Source organism: Ictalurus punctatus, chromosome 25, assembly GCF_001660625.3.
Source record: "Ictalurus punctatus breed USDA103 chromosome 25, Coco_2.0, whole genome shotgun sequence".
NCBI lineage: Eukaryota > Metazoa > Chordata > Actinopteri > Siluriformes > Ictaluridae > Ictalurus > Ictalurus punctatus.
This window is the reverse complement of record NC_030440.2, coordinates 14,001,358-14,025,739: the sequence shown is the minus strand read 5'-3', so window position 1 is coordinate 14,025,739 and position 24,382 is coordinate 14,001,358. Positions and strand designations below refer to the sequence as shown.

Genomic DNA, 24,382 nt, shown 5'->3' with positions numbered 1-24,382 from the left:
TTTCACTTAAAGCAAGAGTGGACGTTTAGGATTGGAACGTGGTTTAAGGCCACTAAAAACTTTTCAACGAATGGCCATGAACGATTAACACAAAAAAAAAAGAGATTTAAATTTAATAAATAAATAAATTTAAAAAAGAGTTCATTAAATGTGCAGGATATAAGAGCTGTGGTGTAGCTTCTGTCCTGGTGGTCAGACACCAGGACAGGACATGATGTACAAATAAGCTTTAGTTTATGTTAATGTGCAGAAAATGGCTTGTAATGCAACATACATTCACCGGCCACTTTAAAAGGAACACCTGAGCACCTGCTCATTCATGCAATTAGCCAGACTTATGGCAGCAGCGCAACGGAAAATCATTCAGATACAGGATAAAAGCTTCCGATAATATTCATATCAAATGTGACTTTGGCATGCGTTTTGTTTTTGAGAAACTGCTGATCTCCAGGGATTTGCAAGCACAACTAGAGTTTACACAGTAAGTAGTCTGCACTTATATAGCGCTTTTATCTAAAGCACTTTACACTGTGTCTCATTCACCCATTCACACACACACACACCAATGGTAGCAGAGCTGCCATGCAAGGCGCTAACTTGCCATCGATAGCAACTTGGGGTTCAGTGTCCTGCGCAAGGACACTTCGGCATGTAGAGTCATGTGGGCCGGGAATCGAACCGCCAACCCTACGATTAGTGGACAACCCGCTCCACTACCTGAGCCACAGCCGCCCAACTAAAGTAACTACTCTTTACAACTGTGGTGAGCAGAAAAGCATGAACACACAAGACACAGTACTTTGTACAGAGTCAGATGGGATACAAGAGAAGGTTCCACTCTTGTCAGCGAAAAAATCATCATAATAATAATCTGATGTACAATGCGCACAGGCTCACAGTTGAGATAACTATGTACAATATGGCCTGTGAATCTCAGTTCCAGTATGAGGAACCCAGAGAATTCAGATTTAAAAAGGTCTGGCGAAACTTATGTTGTTTTTACTCTTAATTCATATGCAAATCAAGCTAGGTTTTGTGTGGGACACTCCACAATGCTTCAATGCAAGCCTCAGGCCGATGAACCCTCTTTACGTTGAGGTGAAATTTATTAGTTCGATCCTTCACTGAACTGTAACTACTCGGACAGTGCTCGAATAATGACACAACGCAGTCCACAATCCAGATGTAGAGTTAGACCCCTAATGAACAAACCACAGATGACAGTGATGAGGAGAAAGTCCCCTGAGATGGCTCGAAAACCTCAAGAGAAGCATTACAGTATACAGGTGTAAAAGTGTAAGGCAGTAAGTGTGCTGAAAGGATGTTCTGTATGAGCAGACTGTGAATCAGAGTTCTGGGATGAGTACAGGACAGGCTTTATGATTACAGCAGCAGTTCGTACATACAAATTTACAATACCCTGCTGAGATTATCCACTGAAGCAAGAGTAAGATTTGGGCAAAATTTGTTTTTGGGAAGTGCAGATGTTTAGCGTATTCATGTGGAACAATCCACAGCAGGTTCCCTAAGGATGAATACTTCCCTCACACACACACACACACACACACACACACACACACACCCCAAGTCTTTAGTGTGTGTCGTTAAGATTTTAAACAAGATCATTTCTTCGTAATTTTGTACAACTTTATTTGTGGCAAAAAAAAACAAACAAACAAAATAAAAACACAACAGCTTGTTTTTTTTACAAATTAGCCTGCGAGAAGTGAAGTAATAACTGAGGATTTGACGAAACCAAAGAGTTATGCTTTTGTACATAGTGGAATAAACAGCAATACTGGAGCAGCTGTACTGTTGTGTCTCCATACAATTTACAAAGGTAATTAAGACAAACAAATCTCCTAACGTATCAGCGAAAAGCCTGTGCACATCTCGTGAAATCAACTAAATCATTCTGCATCAAAAACTATTATTAATTCCAAGCTTTATATGCGACTGCTCTGATTTCCATCTCATCACTTCCAAGAGTTTGAGACAGAAAATATCTGGGCTTATGTACTAATAACGCGAGATCAAAATGCATTTAAATATGAATCACTGATTTCAGATTAGTAATAAAAATCCTGACATAAAAAAAGAAAAGACCCAAAGCAAATAAATGCATAATTTTTTTTGTCACATTTTCATTATAAAGGATTTACACAAGGTAAAAGACGACAACAAATGGAAAATAAAATAAAATAAAATGAATCTAGCAGTTAGACCTGATGTTATAGCGACCGCCTGATGCTGTCACGACGAAACATGTTTAAATGGTATAATCTCAGTTTAGAGATTATTTTGGTCAAATATTCTCTCTCACATCTCTTTACATTTTATATAAAATGTTCGTTAGTCCTGATGAACTTAATGCGGTTTAATCGATCCTGATCTCTTAATAATCTTCATATACAGCGGATTGGCTCCCAATCCCTCTATAAAATATGCCACATTAATACACAATCACAAAAATGAAAAGCACGCTCGTTTTCAAGAAACGCCATCCGTGTCCAAGGACGTACAGGAAGATGCGAATAAAGTTTTATGCGCATACACACGTCTAGTCGTTACAATGAGGTTGTGGGCGCATGGAAGGAAGAAAAAAAAGAAAAAGAAAAGAAAAAGAAAAAAAACACGTATTCAGTTATTTTCTCCGTGGAGGCAAGAAGTGGTGGTAGAGTCATCAGGGAATTTACAGAAGTGCAGAGTCGCCCTCTGGTGGATCGAATCAAACTCTGTGTAGGAAGCCTTCGAGGAGTGTTGAAAGGGTGCTCTGTACGAGACAGTGCAGCTATGGGGCCTTGGTCTAGGCTCTTTAACGCAAGTGACAAATCGCTCAAGCCAGTTCAACTTTCTACAGTCGGCAAGTAGCAACGGCTACAGTTACTGTATAAAATGTTTCTTGCCGAGTTATAAACAGTTTACTGTGTAATTTCTACACATCACTGCACTATTTCTGTATTTTAATACTGAGGTCAGTACGAGCTCTTCTTCCAAGTAGAGAGAGTGGGGGGGGGGGGGGGGGTTCTCGTACTGGTCACGTCCGAGGAATCGTTTGAATCTGTTGCGTTACACCGTCATAACTAAATTGCATACAATTAAGAAGATCTTAATTAAAACATTGATTTACACCCTGTCGCCAGCACTGCGACTCAACGTTGAGCACTTTCACAGCAAATACATAATCGACCGCCAGCTTGTTACTTGCTATTGTGAAGGCAGGTTGAATGAGAGGCCTGACTGATTCTATCTATTCAGTCTCAGCTTTATGGAGTTTTTCACCACTTGGATGGGGTTAGCCGGAGGAAGAGGAACATCAGATAGATCAGTGCTGGACGTTTTCTGAAAAGAAAAGCGATAGGGCATTGGATCCTGTTTCATTGTGCTAGGGCTTCACAATAATAGTGAAATTATATTTCTAATACAAAACTGCCTTTTTCTTTCATATTGCAGATTATAAACATGCATTACTTCAGAGTCCTAATAAGGCGGAGCTGTATAACTTGAGTATATCATTTTAAATGCTAAATCTAAAAACAATTCAACTCGACCAAAACCAATAAACAATGCATGAATATGTATGCCACTAAATAGACACTTAAAACGATTTAATGCAGCACTCAATTAACAGTAAGACAACTTTACTTAAGCTCACCGATGACAGTCAATTATGATTATTTTTTAAATGAATTAATTAGGCCCTACTTTGCACGTACAAAAAAAAGAGAAAATGATAGAATGCCTATTCATTAAACGTTAAAATGCAACACTCCAGTTAAATAACGTCATACCCGAGACGGTGGTATCTTCCCTTCTGCATCCGACTCCTGTGCATAAGGAACATGGTGCAAAGATATATCAGTGCTTTTAATGTATGCGTGCAGCTCAAGCCTTCATATACGTGCATACATGCGAAAGAAAAACACGTCTCTACTCACCGCTGCCTCGGTCTCCATTTTCACCTCTCCGTCTAAAGAGGTGAAATCGCTAGCCTGCAACAAATAAACAATTAGCGCCGTCAGAAACGGAATACGGACCGGAGAAAAATTTCACATTTGTTAACGGTGTGAGATATTCCTGAGAAAACCAACACGTGTATCTACCTGAGAAAATTCAGCAGCCTGGTCCGCGGATTCTGAGGTAGAATCCTACAGTGAAAAGGAATTTAATGCATTGATAGGGAAAAGCAGGATATAAAATAGAATAAAAAAAAAAAATCATCAAATATTTGCCAGAAACGTACGAACGTTAAACAAACAAAAAAAAAAAAACAACAAGGATTTAATAATTCATTACATTGATTCATTATTAATCGACATTTACTGCCATCACATGAAGCATATTCTGTAGTCCCAAAATATTTCAATATGAAGTAGGATTGCTCTGGCTTTACCTCCTCTAATCTGAGCTTCTTGGCCTGCTCATCATTCAGCGGTGAGCTCGGTCTCTTCCCTGCACTAGCAGGACTGGGGATTTTCATATCTGAAGGACAAGCTGTAACACAGAACTGAGCATTACACTGTTGTCCGTCTTTCTAGGACATGTACAGAGCCATGATATAAACATACACTGTATTAAATAGACCAATGTGTGCACACATACCTGCAGCAGGACCCGTACTTACTGACGTGTCCATCTTTCCTTGAGAATCTGAGCTGGCACTGGTCCCTGTGGAGCTGAACGCATGCCGGAACAACAAGGTTATTTATAATTCAGCTTCATACACTGAAAATGAAGCTCTTTAAGAATAACAAGTAAGATAATTCACATTAAAAAAATAGAATTTAACTTGACTAAGAAGAAATATGAAGTGCAAGCATAAAGGGAAAAAAACCCGGCTATTAAAATAAATTTTGTTTATTTAAAACTGTTAAATGAATATAACTCAACCCCCCCCAATCTTATTTACTGAAAATCTTGCAGCAGCCAATCAGAGCAAGAGTTTTCATTAACCAAACTAGTTCTCAGAACAGACAAGTTCAATCAGATAAATGCAGCATGTGGTTCGGTGCTCACTAAATCCCCTGCATCTTTTTCATTCATGCATCAGCACGGCAAAATGTAAAAATATATAAATCAATAAATGAATGAAATAAAGCGAGTCAGACTTAGAAAATAGACATTTGTGAACAATTCTTTCTAATAATCACGATCACAATTCATGCATCACACTAAAACATTTGATCCACTTATTTCAGTTTGTATATAGTTTCCAACAACAATATTTCAAACTAAGTCTAACGACAGAAAATGTATATACACACTACCGGTCAAAAGTTTAGACTCACTCATTCTTTATTTTCCACATTTTATAATAATAATAATAATAATAATAATAAAAATAATAATAATAATAATAATAATAATAATTAAAGTCATCAAAACTCTGGAGTAACACAAATGGAACTATGGGAATTATGTTGTGGTAAAAAATCCAAAATAAATCAAAATAATTTAGTATTTTATCATCTTCAAAGTAGACACCCTTCTTGCCTAGAACTTCCAGAAATGTATTCTTGGCGTTTTCTCACTCGATTTCTTGAGGAATTTCCCTAAGATGATTTTTAATCCGTATTAAAGGAGTTCCCACCTACGCTGGATTCTTATCGACTGCTTTTTTCGGAATACTTCGCTCTGAGTGTGTGTGTGTGTGTGGCTCACCGATGAGGACTGGCAGAGAAGGATGTCTTGGGGGGCGAGGGCATGGACATGCTGTTATCTCTGTCCATGGACATGTCCACACAGCCCTCATTCGCAGTCGAATGCTACAGCGCACAGGATGATAGCAACATTTAAACATTGTGAAACAAAAAAGTTAATAAACTTTAATAAATCATTTAAAAACCGGAATAAGCAAGCAAAATCAAAATGTATTTTCAGCTGCTTTTTAAATGAGTCTACTGAGGGTGGCTGATAGACTCGTGAACTCCACATAAAGAGACAGCTGCTAGACCATCTTGTCTTACTAATAAAATGACTTCAAAATCTATTCATACTGCACAATCAAAACCCAGGAAACTTTCCCACAAACACAAAACAATACTCTATACTGTACGAGCGAGCACAGGAAATGGATTCAAGTATGTGAGCAGGAGCGCTCTGCATATACCTCCTGCAATTGGAGATTCTTGGAGTTCTCATCATGGAGGGGTGAGCCCGGTCTCCTCCGTTCCTGAGGAGGACTGCTCCCGCTGGAGGTCTTCGGCTCTGTCAGACACGCTGTAACAGAGGACAAAGCATTACACTCTGACCCGCTGTGATTAAAGAGGCTGAACATGGCCACTAAGTGGTGTTACGATGCAGATGTGCCAACATTGCTAACAAAACAATCCTAGCAGGCAGAGAGAGAGAAAAAAAATGGATTTTACTACAAACACTCTGCATATCACTGGACAAGATGTTTTTTTTTTTTTTCTAGACAAACATCTGGTGTGACCAATGCTTAGCAATTAGGGAAGCTCAGACCTTGGGCATTTTTAAAGCTCAACTTAAGACTTACTTTTTTAAATTGCATTTGGCTGATGATGTCTACTTTTATTAATATTATTATTGTCGTTATTCTTATTAACTTTTATCATTTTTTTAATTCTTTCTGTGTACTGCTTATTTTGTGTACAGCGCTTTGAGAAGCTGCTTTTAAAGGTGCTCTATAAAATAGAGTTTATTATTATTATTAGAAATTAGCAGCTGCTCCAATGAGTAAAGATACCCAGGGTCCCACCAGATTTACATTGGCTCACTAGACTGAGGCTCATGAATCCACAGGTCAAAGTTCATCTAGGTAAGGTCGGAAGAAAGCGAAAGTAATTGCAAGTTTTATTTGTGTTTGGTCTGATGGAGGTTTTAGCTGAAAAAGCAGAAAAGCACAGTTTCCAGGTGGCTCTAGTATCGCTGCTACAACGAGGCTGGCTGTGAACCAAACCTACACGTCAGACATCCAGTTCTCAGAACAAAACACAGAGAGAGCTGTTTCTCTCTCTCTCTCTCTCTCTCTCTCACGCACACACACACACGAATCACTGCATCTATCTAGTTAAAAAGACATTACTGCATATTACTAAAAACATATTTTCATTTGAGGTACACAGGCAGCATATTACTTTGACAGAAGACATGAACACATGGACACACACCTGCAGTAGGATTCACGCCTCCCGAGGTGTCCGTCTTCCCCTGAGAATCTGAGCTGGCAGTGGTCCCTGTGGAGCTGCACATGTGTGGAAATAACCATGACTTACCATACAAAGTATTGTAAAAAAATTCTTTTTATCCTTTTCTTTAAAAAAAAATTTTTTAAAATTGGATAATAAATAAGCCTGACTCTGAAACAACACATTTGTACACAAATTCTACAGAGTATAAAATTGCCTTTGATGTATTGTGATAAAATATTGGATCAGAGTTGGAAGATAAACTACAGAAGGTAGACTACAACATTCATAGATATATATATATATATATATATATATATATATATATATATATATATATATTTAAATAGCATATAAAATGAGTACCAAATTAATAAGAACAGCCTATCAATTTAGTGGTTTGAAACGACTTGGTTGTGAATACTCAGCAAGTGTGTGAGGAGCTCACCGGTGAGGACTGGCAGAGAAGGAAGTCCTGGCAGAGCTGGAGGTACCGGTGGGTGAGGGCATGGACATGCTGTTATCACTGTCCAGAGACAAGTCCACACTGCCCTCATTCACAGCACGCAGGCCTTCAGTCGAATGCTACAGTGCAGAGGATGATCGAAATGGTTAAACACTGACACAGCAGACAAAACCACACGGTTCATACGGAACAGAATGTCGCTCGCCTTTCTCCTTTTTGGGATAACAAGGTCTGGCAGGAGCTGGTGAAGCTGCTTCCTCTTCACGTGCATCGCCGTTATTTTCATGTCAGTCTCAAACATCTTGCTGCTAATGGCCTGACGGTACACTGCATTTATAAGGCAAAAAAACACAACACATTCAGGCTGGAAATAACACTGCGATAAGCTCTTATTCTTCAGATTATAACTGAGGAGGAAGTTTAACAATAATTTCATGCAATGCACAAATCTAAAACTGGAAAAGCAGTTCTCAATTTGTGGGTTCTACTTTAAAGTTTCAATATTAATTAAGCACTGTTTTAGTTGATTTAGTCTGATCTCACTTATCACCTAATAACTGCTAGCTTCTTTCACCAGAGGCACCACAACAACATGCTTTTAACTACATGTACACAAGATGGCAGCCAAACTAAATATTTAAATATATACACACATATATACATAGATACACAGAGAGAAAGAGAGTGTGGCTGCCATCTTGTGTAAATGTATACATATATATACACACACAAATAATTTTTTATATATATATATATATATATATATATATATATATATATATATATATATATATATATATATATATATATATATATATACACACACACACATACACAGAGAGAGAGAGAATATATACTATAGAATAGGATTTCCTACCCGTGTCTGTGAATGACTGTATATCGTATGTCAAGTCGACGTTAAGATGTTCAGACCCCTCCATTTTCCTGAACCCGATACCAATGACCCACATTGTACTGAACTCTGGCCTGTACACAAACATTACAAAAAAAAAAAAAAAAAACTTCCAACACGCTCTGAAATTGATCTGGAGTAAAGCGAATCTACTACACTCACGTTTTATTGCTCTCCTTGGGTCCTGGGAACGACTGTGGATTCACATGTGCGAGAGTGATGAACTCATTTTTCTCCAGGCTTCCCACCAGGATTCGGATCTTAGACTCGACGAGGCCGACCCTGTTGGAAATTAGATCCTTAAGAAGTCTGCACGTGAATCTATTCATAAAGAGTGTGTTACTGCACAGGCTCTCTGGATGGTGTGTGAAAGGTATTATTCAAGGCTCATCATACCAACCGTGTGACTCAGCATGGTCTACTCACCACTCGAGGTGCTGCTTCTCAGTGGGCGCACTTGCTAGCAACACAATATAATGCCTTGGAACATAAAACACAAGAACAATGCCATTACATCCTTTAGACAGAGGTCATTTAACTAAACTCCGGGAAGGCTACGGGCGCCCCAGGGTTATATCCGAGACCTAAAGTTAATTTAGCTTACGTACTCTGATGCAGCATAATTAGTCTATTCAGGAAAAAGGGGAGAAGAAGGGGAAAATCAATCAATAAATAAATAAAATGCCACATCCAGACAAAAAAAAAACTGTACTGTCTATAAAAAAAAAAAAAAAAAAAATTGTGGTTCTGGGACGTTACTATAAAAGTGTCCATATATATATATATATATATATATAGACCAAAGTTTAGTATATAGTATAGTTCAGTTTAAGTTTACTTCTTCAGTCCTCTCTACTTTCGACTGGTGGCTCAGAAACATCCAGAAACCTCACTCAGAGTTGGGGCACTGATATAAAATGAACAAAACAAAGGAAAGTGTTGGCCATATTAATAACAAAAATGATGTGTATAAAAAACAATGAATGACTGCTCTTATAGGACACAGTCTTTCAACTCTCAGTCGATATTTTTCAGTATTTGGGGAAAAAATAAAACAGTACACAATTTCACATTAACATTTATTTTAAGTTGAAAAGGAAAAAAGAAAGAAGAAAAAAACATTGTCACGGCAAAGCTCTACCCAAGCTGCATCGTATTAACTATGTTCACCCCACTGATCTTTAAAACATTTTATATAGGAGTGAATACAAATCCTAATAAAAATGTATTGATTTTGTCTAAATCGCAGCATTAGTACAAGACCTGGGAGTTGTTTACAGCGATGTGCACACAAACCCAATTTTAACAGTTATTACAGTCATAAGTGAATTCATTACCAAGTCATTTGCAGTAGGATAGCACCATCTACATGCTGCTTATTTAGACAAAATCAACCAATACGTCGATTACATTAAATTATTGTAGGTTGAATGATCACATTTTCTACAGACAATTAGAAAAGTTGTCCTTATTTTCAACACTAAAGACAGTAACGATGAAATATACACAATTTCCCCCCAAACATACAAACTTTATTTTATGTAAATGCTTAATTATTATAATAATGTCTTTCATTAGTGTGTGAAGACTCTGCTAAACTGGTAACTATAGTCTTCCTTGTTAAATTTTAAAGCAAGTTCTTCAATTTCATAAGTATTCCTTTAATTCTGTACTGGAACTATGAGAAACAAGACGTCATGGTCAATGTGCAGGGGAAAACTGTACAGTTCATCTTGGGCAGAAATATAGATGAAGAAAAAACAACAACAACAACAACAACAACAAATAATGGCTAAAATTGTTTTCATTACATGTGAGATATTTAGATAACACAATACAATACACAGAAAAGACAAACATGACGCACAGGGAAAAGCAACATGTTCTGCTTCAGCTCTGGTCTGTGAACTTTACCTCCCTAACACACGGCCGTTTTAACTGACACGTTAATCTCACGTGTCATTGCATCTAGTTGAAAACACGCGTTACTAAATGTTTACGAAAAGATAACATTATATATCATATAAAAATCACTGACTGGAAAAATATATCGTACAAATTATAAACTAAGGACGTTTTCACACTTGGTCCGAATACCAGCAATAGCTGACCCTGAGTCTGGACTCAGGACCGATTCTGGGCTTGCATTCACAGAGAGCAGAGGTGTCTGATCATCTCCGCAAAGAGCCGGTGTGGGGGCAGGTTTTCATTCCAACCAAGCAGGAGCCACTTGTTTGAAATTGAAACCCGTGCTCACAGCAGCCCTTTGTGGATAAGATTGTACATCCCAAACACAGACTTCCTACTGAACCGAGGATTAAATTGAATTCCATACATCAATTTTGTGCACTCATGTTTGCAAAATGTTAGGCACTATGTTTATCCGTTTGCTGTTTATTATTTTCCATTGGTACCAACAATTTGAAGTGCTTTAAAAAAAAAAAAAAAAAAAAAAAAAAAAAAACACTTTTTGGATGCATGGCAACATTCAGGAATACCTGGTATACCATATATACCTGCATATGAGGAGCGGTTTTCTCAATGAAAGTGCTCGTACCAAAAATGTGAGCTAATTTCAGTGCTCCAGTCTTATGAAAGTCTGTGGTTTTTCCCCCAGCATCATGAAAATAGAAACAGGAAGTGACATTAAACCATTAAAGCATGCAGCTTGGACAGCTTCAAAACCTGATGTGGGTTCGATTGACCGTTTTCAAGAGGATCACGGATCTCTGGTCCGCTCCTGGGCTCCAAAACAACGTTCCCAGTTCAATCATACCAAACTCAGGGCTCGAATGTCCGGAAAAAAACACAAGTGTGAAAACGACTTAAAAAACTTTTTATTGTAGACAATTATATGACAGGAGATAGCTTTTTCTTTTCTTTTTTTTTTTTTAATCTGTTTCTCACTTAAATAAATACCTACCTTAGGAATGACAAATACAGTTATTTCAAAAATGATTGCCGCTTCTACAGTAATTAAGTCAAACAAAATTATTACATATGAATTAACAGAAATGTAAAGCTAAGAAACACTGAGACAGTAATTCTGTGCTACTGCAAAGTGCTCGCATAAACTCCATAATTACTCTTTTATTTAGTTCATATGCAAACTGTATCACCACACAACATATGATGCAAGCGAGAGTTATGAAGGGGTGTAAAGGGGGTGGTGTGTAGGTTATTTTGAAAAAGAAATCTTTATTCAAATAGTGTAACCTGGTCATGTATATACAACAGGATAAACAGCTAAATACATACTTGTATTTCTGAAAGAAGTTTGGAGCTTCGAATAGTTTGGACCAGTCTGCTTTGTTCTGCAGTATTTCATCCACGATGGCCAGACCTGGAGCAAAGAACCACAGTGCAAAGGTTAAAAAGACAAAACCGGAATGAGAAGGCTGAGTTTGGGGAGGCATTTCTACTGCACTGCAGGAACCCTGACCATGACAGAAGTGAAGCAAACTGAGTAACAGCTCTGACGACTCAACATACAGCAAAAGCAAAACGGCTCATTGTACTTGGAGGAGGCTGAAATCGATGGACCAATCAGTAACCTGGGCTCCCGAAACAAGTAGAGTTTGTGTCTGGGCTATTGGTTTTTAATGCATAGCTGCCCGGTGAACACATATGGGTGACAACTTTTCTGTTTTCACATGGTATGTACAGCGGAGTCCAAAAATCTGAGACCACATTGAAAATCCGGGAATTTATTTCCCTATTTAAATGTAAGCAAATGTGCGCTATTGACCATGTTAACTGCTTTGTACAAAAGCTCTTCTATTGAAGCGTGTGCTCAGATGACACCGTGATGGATTTAATATAAAATGGATCATGAAGTTTTGCAGAAACTTGTGGAGTCCATGCCAGCTCGAGTGCACATTTTCACTAAAGCAAAATGAGGATGTATCAAATACTAAGAAACTCTGAATTCATGTAAATATTAACATTTTTTCTACTTTTCACCCAAGTTGTTGTCAATAATATAATATGTAATGAAAACTGTTCTATTAAATTAGAAAGGAATGCCAGATAGAAACGTTTTCACGCTTCAGTGCGCTCAGACTTTGACCCCATCGTACTGTATGTTTAAACATAATCGGGGTTCTCACCAGGTTTGCAGAAGGCTAAGGTGCTGACGGGGTTCGAAAATATTTTTCCTATATTTAATAAAGGAAATTTTAATTAGTTTTTTTCCATGTTGTTTTCGACCCTTATCCTTACAATATTTGTGAAAGAAAGCTGGCAAGACTTATTGTGCTTATAGTCAAAAGTCTATTAATTTCACCAAATAACATGATTGAGATTTAATTAAATGAAATGCCTTTTTACATTCATTTGTTTAAAGTGCTCCACAAAAACACTTACAGTGCCCTCCACTAATATCGGCACCCTTGGTAAATACGAGCAAAGGCGGCTGTGAAAAACTGTCTTTATTGTTTAACCCTTTGATCTTTGAAAAAATTCCCCAAAATACTCTGCTCTCACAGATAAACAATTGCAAACAAAGCACAGGTTTATTAAAAAAAAAAAAAAAAAAAAGAAAAGAAACTCGTTAAATATAGGTGTGCAACAATTATTGGCACCCTTTTAGTCAATACTTTGTGCTAGCTCTAAGATAACAGCTCTGAGTCTTCTCCTACAATGCCTGATGAGGTTGAAGACATGGCAAGGGATCTGAGACTGTTCCTTCAAATTTCGAGGTCTATGCTGGTGGACTCTCCTCTTCAGTTCACCCCACAGCTGTTCTATGGGTTTCAAGTCAGAGGACTGGGATGGTCATGGCAGGACCTGAATTTTGTGGTCAATAAACCATTTTTGTGTTGATTTTGATGCATGTTTTGGATCATTATCTTGCTGGAAGATCCGACCACGGCCCATTTGAAGCTTTCTGGCAAAGACACTCAGGTTTTCATTTACAGTTTTTGGTTTTTTTTCCCCAAACGATTGCTATGACAATTTTTTCAATAATTTTAACAATTTTCCTAAACTCTTAACACAGATAGCACAACATCTGTCCGTGTAGGCTATACAATTAACACATTTCTTGTTGCTTTGACACAAAATGCATTCAGTTAGCACAAATGTAAAATGCATGAACTTCTTTTACACACAAGCTCAACCAGGACCAAAACAATGGATTTTTACTGCCAAATTTACAAATGTTTTCCACACTGTATGTCAGAACAGGCATCATGTTCTAAACCTAACTTATAGGATAAAGTCAAAGTGAACAGCTGTTCATATTGTGAATTGAAACACATATCCCCTGTATTTTATTCCATTACTACTGAGAAACAGCTGATCGATCTATTTGCATAACTTCAATCACAGCTGATTCCCATCTAGGAACACACTCAGGTGTTGAGGTTCGTTCAATCGCATGACCATATGGTATACAGTAAAAGAGGACCTCTTTGGGCTGATCTCGTGTGGAAAAGGAACGATATAGAGCAACAAAAAGAAACATGCCTGCACAAGAGAGTAAATTTCCATATGGCTACCTCTCTGTGTGCACAAAAACCACATCTGGCGTTTATTACCAAAAAGCTCTAGTTTGGTTTCATCTGACAGAACCTGATGCCATTTGAAGCTCCAGTAGTGTCTGGCAAACTGAAGACACTCGAGTTTGTTTTTGGATGAGAGTACAGGCGTTTTTTCTTGAACCCTTTCCAAACAACTTCTGGTGATGTAGGTGACTTCGGATTGTAGTTTTGGAGACTTTCTGACCCCAAGATGAAACTAATTTTTGCAATCCTCCTTGTGATCCTTGGAGATTTATTGGCCACTCGAACCTGTAAACTTCACCTAGATCTGTAACTTCACCTAGTGCTACTCATTTTACATGAATCTGCACAGATGACAGTCTGTTCAGAACGAGGAATTGCAGGTATGTGGAAACACTAACAAGTGCAGCACAAAGTGGTCATATACGCTAACACTCCTATAAAGTAACAGTCACTTCAAGGTAAAAAACATACTGAAAGAAAATAAAGACATTAGCCAGACTCAAATAACCTTTATGTGCGATGTCAGGACAGAACACTACATTTCATAGCCAAAACACCGGCCAACGACTTGTTGACGTTTTGTTAAGGATGCAAAGTGCTGCATTAAAAACTGTGTTAGAAGAAGATAATGATGAAAAAGTTTCCCCTTTTCTACACTAACACACTTATTCAACTTGCCATAATTTAATTTAAATATATTATGTATCAATAAAATTTCCAGTACAGGGCAAAACCGATCAATCGGCACTGATAACCAGTTGCTGGAATAATCAGTTATCGGCAAAAATCTCTACTGAGAGTTTTTACCGGTTGTGTCTGTTAGTGCAATTTCTGAGAAGAGTCCCCTGTCATTCTACAGGACGAGAGCGGCCTCTAGAGGAGAAATAAAAACTATTCCTGACAAATTTTGTGGTGATATTTTAAGAGTTTTTTATTCATTTTGGATGTCTCCATATTTATTTATCCCTGATTTCTCCATCTGGGGATTAATAAAGAATTATTTTATTTGTTATTTGAAGTGTTATTTTTTTGGGGTTCAGTTTGGATGTATATCATTAAATTTACTTTAATATTTATTAATAGTTCTTGTATATTAATACTTGTATAATTATTTCACTTAAAAAAAAAAAAGCTCAGAAATTTTTCATGGTACAGTCAGTGCTGTTTATTTTTGCAATAAAGTTAAGCAACATTTTAATCTGAGTGCTATGTTTTCATTCAGTATCAATTTTGAAAACTATCGGTTGATTAATTGGATATCGGCAGGTATGGCCCAACTTCGTTAACTGTATCGGTAAAACCCACTATTAGTCAACCTCTAGTTTCCAGGCAACCAAAACACAGGACAGGGCGAGCTTTGAATTGCCTTGTGGATTAGTTAATAAATAATTGATTCGCCCCTGATGGAGCCGACATTAATGAACTGTTAAAAACAGCACTGGTCACATGTACAGAAAATTACAATCGAGTCAATATTTGCTATATTGTGACTGTAGGTTATAAAGTTCTAAAGTCATGATTTACTGAGACAGGCGTGCTACTAGAGCCAGTAATAAAGTACTGAAATGAAAGCTTTGCTAGTCACCATGCTAGGCTTTCGTATTCGCTTGTTAGAGAAATGGAGGACAGAAGAGTAATCATTCTGTGAAGCTTGCTTATGAACCATCAGCAATGTTTATGCTCAAGAAAAATAGTTCCTGATCTACAAGCAACTACAGTCTAGGAAGTAAAACTGCCCCTGGTTCTTTGAGTAGAAACCTGCCTGAAGTTCCGTGGGGGAAAAAAAAGTCTGGATTTTAGAAAAGGTTCCTGCAGTGGAAATGGATATACAGCACACCAATGTTTTGTGCTCTGGTGTAATTCTGAAATAATCATTAACTAGCTGCTTAGCTAATCCAATTGCAATAACAATTATTTTAAATGAAATTTTGAGAAATGCAACTGACCCTGTTTGAACTCTTCGATCATGACATTCCTGGTGGACACGGACACATTGTAGGTAGAGTTTTGCTGAGGATAAGCTGGTGTGATTATGGGCATGAGGTGGTACCGGTCACTCGGGGTTACCTGCAGTAATTGAAAAGAACAATCAATGGTGTTAAATCCTACAGTTTGAGTAGAAAGGACAGACATTAAGAGTCTATAGCTCAACATTTATAAAGAAGAGTCATACCCTTGGGTCCCACACTGGCAGGCTGAGGTTGCACTCCACTGGTTGCTTCAAAAGGACTGGATTAGGCCACTCCCTAACACATACAAAAAAAGAGAGTCAGTGGAAAAAATTTTTTACATGCCTGCCCAAGTGTGCATTTTACTCCATTATGTTAAGTGACCACTGACAAAAAATAATCTTTAAGCCACCAGCAAGCACTACATTTACATGGAAGTACATGAACTTGAAGCTGCAATTCTTCAACAGTGACAAGTTTTCACCTTAATGAATATTTCTGAAGTAGCAACACTTTATTATACTTTATTATATATAAAATATACTGTTAAAATTTCATTAAAAAAAAAAAATTCTGTTTAAAATATCAGTAACAGAAAAAAGAAGAAACCCTGTGAAACGGATAAATTATGGCATCTTGGCAGCTACTATCTCAGAATGTTTACACCACAACAAGAAAGGAAAGGACTCACCACTTAGAAAACACTAGGAAGAACTTGTACACGAGGGTTGAAGCCACAGCGTTGGGGTAAAGCTGACACGTTCTCGCCACCAGCATCGCCCACGACACGCCGCCCAAGAAACCCAAGATGTTCGAATATATGTTGTGGCCTGTAACAGAAAAGTGCATTATGAATATAATAGAAACTTCAAAAACAGACTGTCTAAAAGATTCTTCACGTAATCTTGGGAAACAGTCCTCGGTATATAATTAAAACCAAACATAAGGTTTTCAATTCTAATCTCATTATTGGTGGAATTTGGTTTTAACTTCTATCCAAAATATTTAATAAGTTCATTCACTGACTTAGAAAACACACACACACACACCACTTTATTATCTCTAAAAATTCAAAAACCATGATTAACGAAAACAAAGCTTAAAAAACTGTTAACAATGAACGCTATTTGAAGATCACGTTGAATTTCTGCCCCTGATCTCTCGGTTTTCAGTTTCAGGGTGTTTTTCTTCTCTCTCGTTGTATATTTTTGTTCGTTTCTTGAAAGGTTACCTTTGATACTTCTGGCACAAATTTAATTCCAGTACCAATCACTATTTCTTATGTCAGTGGTGCAAAATCACCTGCTGAGGGAGAAATCTGCACCACTGCCTGCATTCTGAAAGCATCAACAAAAATGCCGCGGATTTTTAAAAGACTATTGGCTATAGTTAGTGAGCCAGCAGGTGAGCAAAATATGAGGTTAAAACATGGAAACATAAGTTCTTAAAATCAAGGCCATGTTGAGGTGAACACCCAGTCGCCAAATCACAGTGGTGCTCGGCGACTACACGACATGATTCCTGCGGACAGGAAAGCCACGTGACGGATAGCTCTGACGTTCGTTTTTCTGAAAAGGCGGAACCTGGAGATCGTGTAGTGTGTCCACCTTGACTGCGAGCAATCGTATGGTGTTCACACCACCACAACAACAAACTACCGATCGTAAGAGATTCGAGTCGTTTAATGTGAGCTGATCGATAATTCTGAGATTAAGAAAGTCATGTAGCGTACCCTTAGATGAGCCATTACTTCCGAAGTGCAAATGCTAACCCAAAAGTCTCCCGAGTGAACTTTGGACCAAATGGAAGATTCTGAGAGTTGAACATTGTGGCATATCATACAACAGATCACTTTCTTAGATGCTACCGAACGCCAAAATCCAGCACATTTATGTAATAGTATCTACTACAGTACTGTACCAGTGAGGTGTTTTCAAAAGTGTGCTTCCAGAAAACCAACGTCTTTTTTGCTGTCGTCTCCTAAAGCACTCTTTGAAAAGCTGCACATGCAAGCGAAACTATTCTGCCACAACGAGAGGCCTAAATCCTCACGCAAAATGCTGCAGCAGGACTGCTTTTGACTGCACTCGTCCTTTCTAAAAGACGGCGGGTTTTCAACTGCTTTTGCCATATCACTGCCATGTAAGAGCTGTATTCAGTAGATTGTAAGAGCTGTATTTTGTAGATTGTAAGACTTTGTTTTGGTTATCTAAGCAGTGCTACTACTTGTATACAGTAAAGCAACATGTACAGAAAGGTAGAAATTTTTTCTCTCCAGTGTCCAAAGGCTGTAGCCTGAAATTATTAAATAGTAGTTGTGTACATGTAAACAACGTGAAACCGTGTCTACATGCAAGGTGCTGTCAGGTTACGCAATAACCAAGTACAGTAATATGTACGAGAAATAAGAAGAACTGTGCTCTCTAAACATACAGTTGTGGCAGTAGGGCTGGGTGATATGAAGATACATTAATATTGTGCTAAGTAAAGTAACTAAAGGCTTTACTGAGATATTAAAAATATCTTATGAAATCTTGAAAAGAGATTTGTACGAACTGACTGATAGCAGCTTTGTTCTATCTTAAGTTTTGTTTTAATTTCTGAAACAATTTAGTACGAGATATACACAAAAATACATTTTCACAGCACTATGTATACATACACCAATCTCTCGATTCTACTGCTTGCAGCATGAAGATTCGGTCATGCCATAAAACACTGTACAAAAGGACTTTTAATTGTAGCTGAACCTGTGTATGGACCCTCACTTTTGTACTGTGTTTATATTTCACTGCAGACTGGAGAGCGAAGCAGATTGTGTGTCGAGATCAATACAACAAAAATCCATTTCGTAACAGAGCTTTATCCCATATTGTAGTCTGATGATATAGTAAAAAATAAAAACACTGAAGTTTCACAACAAAAAAAAAAGAATGAAAGAAAAAAAAACAGACTCACGTTTAGCCCACAGTTTGATGGCCCTAAGAGTGAGTCTGAAATTCTCAATGTTGGGCACCAGGTGGAGAATCTCATCCGTCACCCTGCAACCTGAGCACAAAGATCAGCACAACAGCAGAACAAACAGACCTGATATAACGACTGCGATGTTTCACCCGGCATTCAAACACCGTACGCAAAGAGAAATCCTTTACCGTTCAGACTCCTAATACATCGGATATCCAGGTTCCTCAGTAAATTATCGTCCCGCAGGTCTAGGTTCTCTGGAATGGTCTGCAGCGCTAACCGAGCAAACAGGATATCAATCTGGCACAAGCATTAAAAACAAAGACGTAAGAGACTGACGGTATATTCTGTATATTCTGATGATTCATTAAACTGAAATACCTCAATGCCATCGAAGCACAGTTTAATCACAGGGACGAACGCCTCTTCGACAGCCTAAAGAGCAAAACACACAACGTTTCACAAAGGATCAAGCAGATTTTATGTGACCATTAATTAAGCAATATCACACGAGCAAGAGCGCTGTTGTACTGAACATCAATAAGTCATCCAAGTTAATCGCAGGACATCACCGGTAATCCCAGCTGTGCTGATATTCAGTACAAAAGCACGACTGCACATGTGATACTGCTTTTATACAACAGTTTTATAAACAAGAAATTTATATTAGACTAATATAAATGACAGACACAATATGGCCAAATGATTTCTTTGTTTTTGCTCCATCAACAGGAATAGTTCCCAAAGAAGCCACAGCTGGACAGAGCAGTTTGTGTTGATGGACTGATAGCCCATAGTAAGTGTAATAATGCTTTCACTGTAATGAACTATTGCTACAATTGGAATTTTATGCAGCGAACACAGACAAGCAGAGTCATACACACAGTTAACTGTCCCAGTGTTGTTACGCTAAATATCAGCACTCTTGGAACAGCTCATGTCTAATCAAGCGATTAGATTAGGCACTGTTCTTTTTCCATGAATCTGATTGGTCAGAAGGTGTTGATAAATTTTCTCAAACAGCATCTCTGACAGCATCATTGGCCATAAGTTATTTATCTTTTTACACATACACGTGTTTTTTAAATATATATACACACACACACACACTCGTAATACGTTATTTCTATAGTAACAGTTGACTCACTAGTAAGATGGACACTCCACATAATCTAAGCCTAGTAATAAATTAGAAATTAATTAATTAAATACATTTTTAAATATGTGATGTTAATTAAAAAAGGAAAGTGTATAATCATCGACACAAAGGCTTTCTGTAAGGACAATTATTTAACATCTATGGTAATAGTCTCAGGAGTTGTTTTTTGGTAAATGTAATTACAAATAAAAAAGTATGATATTCATTAATAAATTAAGAATTGCCATTTTTGGCAAACTGTTGTTGAATAAGATATCAAAGTGTAAACTTTCAGTCAATTATGACAACTGTATATAAGCACATGCCTATATTATATCTTTTTAAGGGCATACCCTTAAGTCTTTGACCTCCTCTTGCTCTTTTAACTTCTCGTAAAAAGAGGTGAAGAAGTCGGACCTATCCACATGTCGAGGGGCGACACACAGAGCGTCTATATCAGCACCTGCAGGTGGAGAAGTTCAACAAAAGATCAATCACCAAACCATGCTGACTATCAGCTATTAAAAATGCATGAAAGACAAAACCGTAACTACTAGAGTACAATAATGATTACGAGCTCACCTTTTGTGTGAACTCCTAACCTGTAGGACCCGAATGTAAATATTTTTCCACCAATATTTTCGATCAATGATGGAGGTATATTCTGTCGAGATAAAGAAAATAAAGGAATGTCACGCCACTGCTTCCATAAATATAAACCACGAAGGTAAGAATATTGCATATCTTTTCTTCCGGAGAAGCACATCTTGCTATGTGTTAATGATCCTCTTACAAGATACATGCTGCTCCCATATTATCTAAATGTACTGACAGATTCACAGCCTCAAGTCTTTATACCCATGGCTAACATCACACCTTGGACGTGCTGATATCCTGGATCCACTCCTTGACCAGCGTGTTCAGTTTCCCCAAAACCAGGATTCTGTGCAGAGAAAATACAATTATATTTCACCTCTTGACATCTTACATATCTTTGTTAAATGTGTGTGCGCCACAATTATTGGCAACCCTATGAATTCACATCAGAACAAATATATTTGAAGTATATTCGAATTGATTTCAATTTTTTTTTGTACACCTGGGTGACTAGGAAAAGGAAATTGTTCAACCATGACTTCCTGTTACACAGGAGTATAAATATTAGATAAGACATAAGTCAATGTCCCTTAGTCATTCATAACAATGGGTAAGACCAAGGAAAATTGCTGTGATGGGCAACAAAAGGTTGTTGAGCTTCACAAAATGGGAAGTGTCTATAAGAAAATAGCACAAGCATTGAAAATGCCCATTTCCACCATCAGGGCAATAATGAAGTTCCAGTCAACTGAAAATGTTATGAATCAACCTGGTATTGGACGTGTGTCTATATCGTCTCAACGCACTGAAGAGGACGGTTCAAGTGGCCAAAAAAACCTCCAAGGATCACAGCTGGAGAATTGCAGAAGTTAGTTGAGTCTTGGTGTCAGAAATTCTCCAAAACTACAATCCGAAGTCACCTACATCACCACAAGTTGTTTGGAAGGGTTTCAAGAAAAAAGCCATGACAATGCCCCTGTGTACAAAGCGAGCTCCATGAAGACTTGATTAGACAAAATTGGACTGGAAGAACTCGAGTGTCCTGCACAGAGCCCTGACCTCAACCCCACTGAACACCTGTTGGATGAACTGGAACGTCGAGTCCGCACCAGACCTCCTCACCCAACATCACCTGACCTCGTTTATGCTCTTGCCCTCTCAGAAGAGTGGAGGTTATTATAAGAGCAAAGGGGGAATAGATCTAGAATGGGATGTTCAACAAGCACAAAAGGGTGCGATGGTCAGGTGTACACATACGTTTGGCAGTACAGGGTATGTTACCAGCAGGGGTGACAAATTTTGTATTCTTAAATCTGGATTTTCTCTGCATCCTTTGTTTTTTTCCCCATCCATCCATTTTCTGTACCGCTTATCCTTACTGGGTCACGGGCAAGCTGGAGCCTATCGCAGGGGGTCTGGGGCACAAGAGGGACACCCTGGATGGGGTAGTTCAAACTAATCATAATAGGAAAATAATACATTTTTGTTAAGATGTATATTTTTTTGGCCTAAATAAACTAATCAGGATGAAGGCTAATGTGAACGCATAGCAAGCAGACAGACAAACTCAGACACGCACCCTCAGATTGGAAAGCAACTATTTGCATATTTGATCAATCAGAGGAACGAAAAGAACTGGACAACACTCATGTCACGCGAGAGCTCGATCACACCAAGATAAAGTTAAAAACCGTAGTGGAATCTAAACGGCATGGAGTCATATGGGGACTAAAAAGATTCCCACTCCGAGTTACTACGAGTCATGTTTACAGATTAAATGACAGGCCATCACCTCCGCTGCAGCTCCAGCTCCTCCTCAAACACACCGAAAGGCTTCAGCGCCTGCACCAGTTTCTGCGTCTGCACCAGGTCCGACTCTTTCGGCAGAGCCATGCTGATGGGCGACGTGATCCCATAATGCTTTGGGGTGTCCTGGGCCGGTTGCGCCTGACTCATAATTGGACTGTAGAGATAAAATATTAACAATAACAACAATAATACAGATAACGACAAGAGATTTTTACGGCACAGAAAAACAAAATTATTTATATTTTGTACATGTCTAGAGGATATATTGACGGTGTCGATATTGTGATAAATGATCACGTGATACACTTTTCTGAGATATCGTCGGTATGGTGATGTAGGTTTTTTCCCCACAATTTTAATCATTACAGTTTAAATGATCTGAACGGATGCTGTTGATTTGATGTCACTTTTTAAAAACTTGATCATCTTTGTCTTTGTACGCGTTAAAGAAAAAAACCGTCAAACTCCGTGAACTTTATTTTGGTTTATTTTACTGCGGCTTAGCAGACAGTTTGTTAGTTAAAGTATATCTCGTGATACGCAGCTTGTATGGTTGAGTATCATGATATGATATTTGTTGTCATATCACCCAGCCCTAGAAATGACCAATTTATTCATGAACAAGCTTGATGACGTGTACAAAATATTCAAGATTAAAAATAAAAAAAATAAATAAAAAACTCTAGTCTAGAAGACTTTTTTTTCTTCTTCTCTCCACTGCTTTAAAACCACCGAGTTAAAAATATCTAGACAAAGTGACCTACCCTGTGTGGTCAAGCTGTGGAGTTAAATCACACATAACGTGTATTTTTCTTCGTTTTAGCCCTTGGCTTTTTCTGTGCACTTAATTTTAACCACCTCCAAGCTCGCAGTGACAGGAAACCATCTATATCTGTTAGAAAACGGGCATTTATTCAAATAAAACCACTTCTGAATGAACAGCTAGCCTAATCTCATGTTTGCTAACTACAGTTCTGTCCCAAACGGCTCACTGTCGAACAAGTAGTGCGCTCAATAGGGCAGGAAAAACCGACTAAATACATGTATACTACACGTAGTGCGTTATATATCTAGTGAATTATTTTGTTAATTTAAAAGACAGCCCTGTTAGTGAACAGCTAATCTAGTTAGCATTTGAAAGCTAGGCTGAAACTATACTTTCACGGTTCAATTAAGTGCACGAGAACATAGAGTGTCATTTCCCACGCGTGAATACTTTGTAATGTATAAATTTTAGTAAGATTTTACCAACATGCTTTGGTTTAGTTTTTGCACGCCTCGACACGACTAAAAGCAGCTCAGCTAAAATATGCTAAGCTAAGCTAAGCTAATCGAAGTTACCATAGGCCTCGTCAGTCCCGGTTTCTTATGAACTTTCTTACGTTGAAAACAGACAAATAATACTCACAAAGGCATTATGGAGAGCTTCGGCGTGGTCTCAGTGTCTCGTATTAATTCTAAACATATTGTTTTTGTGTCCTGTGGTGGTCAGTTTGTGTGTGAAAGCGCATAGTTGTTTTGTGTGTGTGTGCTGAAATGATTTCTTTTGTTTACGCGAACATGGCGCTCCGGTAACGACACGACCTCACGCCTCGCCCAGTCTATGTGACATAACCCTCGTTCTGAGCTCTGATTGGCTGCGAGTCAGATCGACGGGTTTTGGTTTTGAGGGTGCGTTTCATTTCTTATTTGTGCATCCTCGCTTCCTTTCCTTGCGTCTCTATATAAGTGTAGTGAAGCCAAAATGTTTGCTCGCCCTCCAGGTGGCTGGATGCAGTATAGGTAATAAACCACGCCCTCTCCGTGTAATCTAATGGGACGTGAAACAAACTAAATGATCAAATTACCCTTCAAATATTTTGTTTTTTTGTGCACAGTGGTTAGCACG

General features: G+C 38.1%; 1 protein-coding gene across 1 annotated transcript; it reads right to left on the bottom strand.

Moving 5' to 3' along the window:
• Positions 1-1,633: 1,633 nt before the first annotated feature.
• Positions 1,634-24,090, bottom strand: papola (poly(A) polymerase alpha). The gene is made up of 26 exons (XM_017456304.3): positions 23,903-24,090; positions 22,478-22,648; positions 20,965-21,031; positions 20,671-20,752; positions 20,442-20,551; positions 19,332-19,385; positions 19,139-19,250; positions 18,945-19,034; positions 16,678-16,816; positions 16,211-16,283; positions 15,984-16,104; positions 11,789-11,873; positions 8,957-9,010; positions 8,693-8,812; positions 8,495-8,604; positions 7,823-7,944; positions 7,600-7,736; positions 7,134-7,207; positions 6,110-6,219; positions 5,662-5,765; positions 4,603-4,676; positions 4,394-4,494; positions 4,104-4,148; positions 3,939-3,992; positions 3,792-3,827; positions 1,634-3,342 (listed from the first exon to the last, which is right to left on the bottom strand). Exons 1-26 carry the CDS (start codon positions 23,908-23,910, stop codon positions 3,247-3,249), a joined length of 2,349 nt encoding a protein of 782 aa, XP_017311793.1. The 5' UTR covers positions 23,911-24,090; the 3' UTR covers positions 1,634-3,246.
• Positions 24,091-24,382: the final 292 nt, after the last annotated feature.